The sequence below is a fragment of the Macrobrachium rosenbergii genome, chromosome 25 (genome assembly GCF_040412425.1).
Source record: "Macrobrachium rosenbergii isolate ZJJX-2024 chromosome 25, ASM4041242v1, whole genome shotgun sequence".
Classification (NCBI taxonomy): domain Eukaryota; kingdom Metazoa; phylum Arthropoda; class Malacostraca; order Decapoda; family Palaemonidae; genus Macrobrachium; species Macrobrachium rosenbergii.
The window spans coordinates 20,361,781-20,366,543 of record NC_089765.1 but is presented as its reverse complement, the minus strand read 5'-3'; the positions used below and the strand labels follow the sequence as shown (position 1 = coordinate 20,366,543).

At 32.9% G+C, this 4,763-nt stretch overlaps 1 protein-coding gene across 1 annotated transcript in view; it reads left to right on the top strand.

The window, feature by feature from the left end:
- Positions 1-4,191, top strand: part of LOC136852192 (glutamate receptor 1-like) — a 12,515-nt gene extending 8,324 nt beyond the window's left edge. The window contains exons 6-10 of the mRNA XM_067126638.1: positions 434-581; positions 853-998; positions 2,106-2,272; positions 3,523-3,651; positions 4,185-4,191. Coding sequence (XP_066982739.1) covers positions 434-581; positions 853-998; positions 2,106-2,272; positions 3,523-3,651; positions 4,185-4,191 — 597 coding nt within the window. The remainder of the gene's footprint in view (positions 1-433; positions 582-852; positions 999-2,105; positions 2,273-3,522; positions 3,652-4,184) is intronic.
- Positions 4,192-4,763: the final 572 nt, after the last annotated feature.

Below are 4,763 nucleotides of genomic sequence, written 5' to 3'. Positions count from 1 at the left end.
GTGACTGAAATATGTTTTTAACTGTTGATATTTATTTTCTTCTCTCACTTGTGAGAATTACGATACATCTCCAGCCTTGGAGATGAGACGTACATGAAATTGTCTAGTTGTTCCATGGAAGCAGTAAATGCTACGTGTGGAATAGAACTTAATTAAGACTGTACAATAAATATAAGGGCAGGAAGAGTTCGTAAATTACATTGTATTACATGGTAAGTACTGGATTGGATTGTTTCAGTTCTCTCTCTCTCTCTCTCTCTCTCTCTCTCTCTCTCTCTCTCTCTCTCTCTCTCTCTCTCTCTCTCTCTTATTATACTAAATTTCACAGGCCAGGTTACCCCGTATTTATACTGTTAATTATTTTTATGTTCAAGCCTTTCAAAGATAATAAAATAAGAAATTACCTTTTCAACACTTTTTCCGTTTATTACAGATATGGATCTGTATCGTGATCACGACCCTGGCCATAGGTCCAATTTTAAGGCTTCAGTCTGAAATCACAGAAGAATTCAGCCCTCAAAAATCGAAGTGGGACCTTCAGACTTATTCATTCAATATATTTCGCAATTTGGTTCAACAAGGTAATCTTCTCGACATCGAAAGCCTGTCCCAGAGGATCATTTTCTTCTTCTGGTATATTTTTTGCTTGGTCGTCTGTGGTACGTTAGTTTTTCAAGTATTTTTGAATATATTGATTCATTATTCCTCTTGTAAGTGAATAAAGATCGATAGGGTAATAGAGTAATAGGGTAAAAGAGAGGGTTTTCTTCCGAGATAGCTTTAATTTTCTAATAAATTCATACGTAACAGAATATATAAATCATTTCTTCATACACAAATGGTTTATTACAGTTCTCTACTCTGGGACATTAACTTCATTTCTTGTTGTCCCTGTCTACGAGAAACCAATTGACAGTTTGCAGGACCTCCCGAGAGCAGTTGAAAATGGATTTACTCTGACTGTGATCGGGGACACTCTCCTGGAATATGTGTTTAAGGTCAGGATGAGCAATTATAATTCATATTTATGAAACTGTTCAGAAATTCCAAATTTCTTATTATTACTTGGGTATGACCAATGAATATATATCTAGGAAAGAATGATTTACATGTTTATTACACATGAATAAGGGAGTCGTTCAGAATATCATTTTTACATTTTACATTATATAAATTTAAGGAATTATGAGAACGATGCAGCTTGAAAATGCTCATAAGCAAAAGTTTTGTGCATTCTGTTGATCACAAATTTTTATACTCATAAGCAAAAAAATTTGATGTATTCTTTTAATCACAAATGCTTAGCCTTCGTAGATATATAAAGCTTAAAAATCTAACATTCTCCTTTCAAATATGTGAGATCTACTTTTAACCATAGTCATTACTCATCCAATGTTCAGACATATGATAAATAACATGACTTAACTTTTTAAGGACGCGACCCAAGGCATCTACAAACAAACCTGGGGACTATTCAACCATAAGGACAGATCCAAAAGTTTTGTGAACAGCACTGAAGCTGGGATGAGACTCGTAAGTAAGAAAGGTACTGTAATTTGTGCACTTACAGTACTCTGAAGCAACATGTAATATGCTTTTAAATGAATAGTTTAACTTACGTTTTTAAACCTAAAGAGGGATGACATTCCACACTATTATTATTATTATTATTATTATTATTATTATTATTATTATTATTATTATTATTATTATTATTATTATTATTATTATTATTATTATTATTAAGATTATTATTATTATGGAACAAGCCCACTGGGAAGATGAACCCTATTCATATGGAACAAGCCCACAGGGTATTCAGTAGGCAGAAGTAAGAGGAGGTAAAGGGAAATACAGAAAGAAGATATCTCACTTCTTAAAAAAGAAAAAATAAATTAATAAACTGATAAGCAGATACACATTTATTAAAATGCATGTAAGGAGAATAGTATTAGGAGGTAAACGGACACTCAAAAAAGTAATTTCGCAGGTCAATCCTCTTATCTTCTTATCTGGATAAAATCTTGATTTTTTTTTTTATTTTTGCACCTTTGTACCTCAAAATACCTCATGAAAGCTCCTTTTCCTTTTTCGTGGCTTTGAAGATCTTGCAGGGGAAATCAGTGCACATTGAGCCATGCGATAATGGAAAAGTTGTCTCGTTGGAATTGGGGGAACAAAAATTCTACGTGGGTCGTGAAGTCTTCTATCCAGCTTCTTGTGCATTCGTTTGCCCACAAGGGGCTCCTTACCAAAGACCTTTCAATAAAGTGTAAGTCTCAGTGTTATTTTGTATTAAAGCATTGCTTGATAAATTACTAGAAAGACATTCACACGTGTGTAATACATTTGGAAATACATTCATATACAGTATGTACAACACATTTGGAAATACATTCATACACGTAGAATACATTTGGAAGTACACTCATACATGTACAATATATTTGGTTTACATCATTGCTATTCACTGTTATCATGTTAATTTTGTCTTTACAATTTGGTGAATTTACTTTTTTTTTTTACTCTTTGGTTATCTAAAAATACTACCTTTACTCGATCATATTCTTTGTCCTCTTTATGTTTGTGCTGAAAAATGTTTTGTACTTTGTTCTAATTGGTTACCTAAAAGGGCCGTTTCTAAAATCTTACACAATAGTATTTAACAGTGACTATTACCACCCCGGCGAAAATAGAACGTAATAGTGTCAGCTGGGACCCTGGGGAAGCCAAAAGAGATGAAAAAGATCCAGACATATTGGATAAGAACTATGAGAATGGAAAATGGAGATGAGAGGAACCTAGAAAGAATGATGGAGATAAAGGCTCAGGAAAGACAAGGGTGGCGGAATTTCACAGAGGCCCTTGACGTCACGAGGCTTTGGAAATGTTGACGATGTTATGTATAAACAAAAGCACTCTTTATGGATGCAGTACTGCCCTAAAAAAATTCACCTTGAATTTTGATCATTTAATTACATTTTATTTTTTTCTTATTTTAATGGCTGATCTACTATTATTGCATTTCCTGTTATCTTCTTGTAACTTCTCTCAAATGAACACAAAATTCTTTGGTGGCTTAAATTTCAAGTCACTGGCTTGTTCAATTTGAATAGGAGTTTATGTTCTGAATAATAATAATAATAATAATAATAATAATAATAATAATAATAATAATAATAATAATAATAATAACCCCTTTAGGCTTGTTCCACATGAATAGAGGTTTGTATTCTAATAATAATAATATAATAATAATAATAATAATAATAATAATATAATAATAATAATAATAATAATAATAATAATAATAATAATAATAACTAAAATACAACGACCCTTTAGGCTTGTCCCATATGAATAGGGTTTATCTTGAATGAATAATAATAATAATAATAATAATAATAATAATAATAATAATAATAATAATAATAATAATAATAATAATAATAATAATAATAATTTGGACATCATTAAGGCAAAAAATGTCTCTACCTCACTCATTCCTTTTTGGGATTCCAGAATCAGGAGACTTGTGGATGCTGGGATAGTGAACAGGTGGTATGAGGTAGAAAAACAAAAATTCCGAAGAAGCATAACGAAAAGGACGAAGACTCCAGTTCCTTGGCCATCACTCTTAATTACCTTCAGGTTAGTATATATATATAATATATATATATATATATATATATATATATATATATATATATATATATATATATATATATATATATATATATATTAGATAAAAAGGTCCATAAAATACGATTCGAACGTTACAACCATATATTTCGATTGTTTTAATAGACTTATTATATGGTGATTCACTGTTTACAACAAATCAGAAACGACTGCAGATATGAAGTATTTCGTTCGTACATCTTTGGCGAATCTTATGATTTAAATACTGCTACTATTGTTTTTTTTTTTTTTTGTTTATCACAGTCATCCTATTCGTCTGGGTGGTTTTTATAGTGTGGGGTTCCGGGTGCAATCCTGCATCCTTAGGAGTCCATCACTTTTCTCACTAATAGCACTCTCTTCTGCATGAGTCCTGGAACTACTTCGACTTCTAGTTTTTCCGGGTTCCTTTTCACGGATCTTGGGATCGTGACCAGTGTTCCTATGATTATGGGTACAATTTCTAATGGCATATCCCATATATTTCTTATTTCTATTTTCAGGTCTTGATACTTATCAATTTGTTCTTTCTTTCTCATCTACTCTGGTTTCCCATGGTATTGCGACATCAGTGAGTGATACTTTCTTCTTGATTTTGTCAATCAGCGTCAAATCTGGTGTATTGACACGTATCACCCTGCCTGTTCTGATACCAGAGACCCAGAGGATCTTTGCCTAATCGTTTTCTATCACTTTCTCAGGTTGATGTTCGTATCACTCCTTACTGTAAGCTAGCTGATGTTTCTTGCACAGGCTCCAGTGGAGGGCTTTTGCTACTGAATCATGCCTCTCTTTGTACTGGTTCAGTGCAAGCGCCGGACAATCACTTGCTATGTGGTTTATGATCTCGTCTTTCATATTGCACTTCCTGCATATAGATGAGATATTATTTCTATCTATTGTTCTTTGGATATATCTGGTTCTTAGGGCCTGATCTTGTGCCGCTATTAGCACTCCTTCTGTTTCCTTCTTGAGTTTTCCCCTCTGTAGCCACTGCCATGTTTCATTCCTGGCCAGATCTTTAGTCTGACCCATGTACTGTCCGTGCATTGGGTTGCTGTGCCATTCCTCTATTCTGTTTT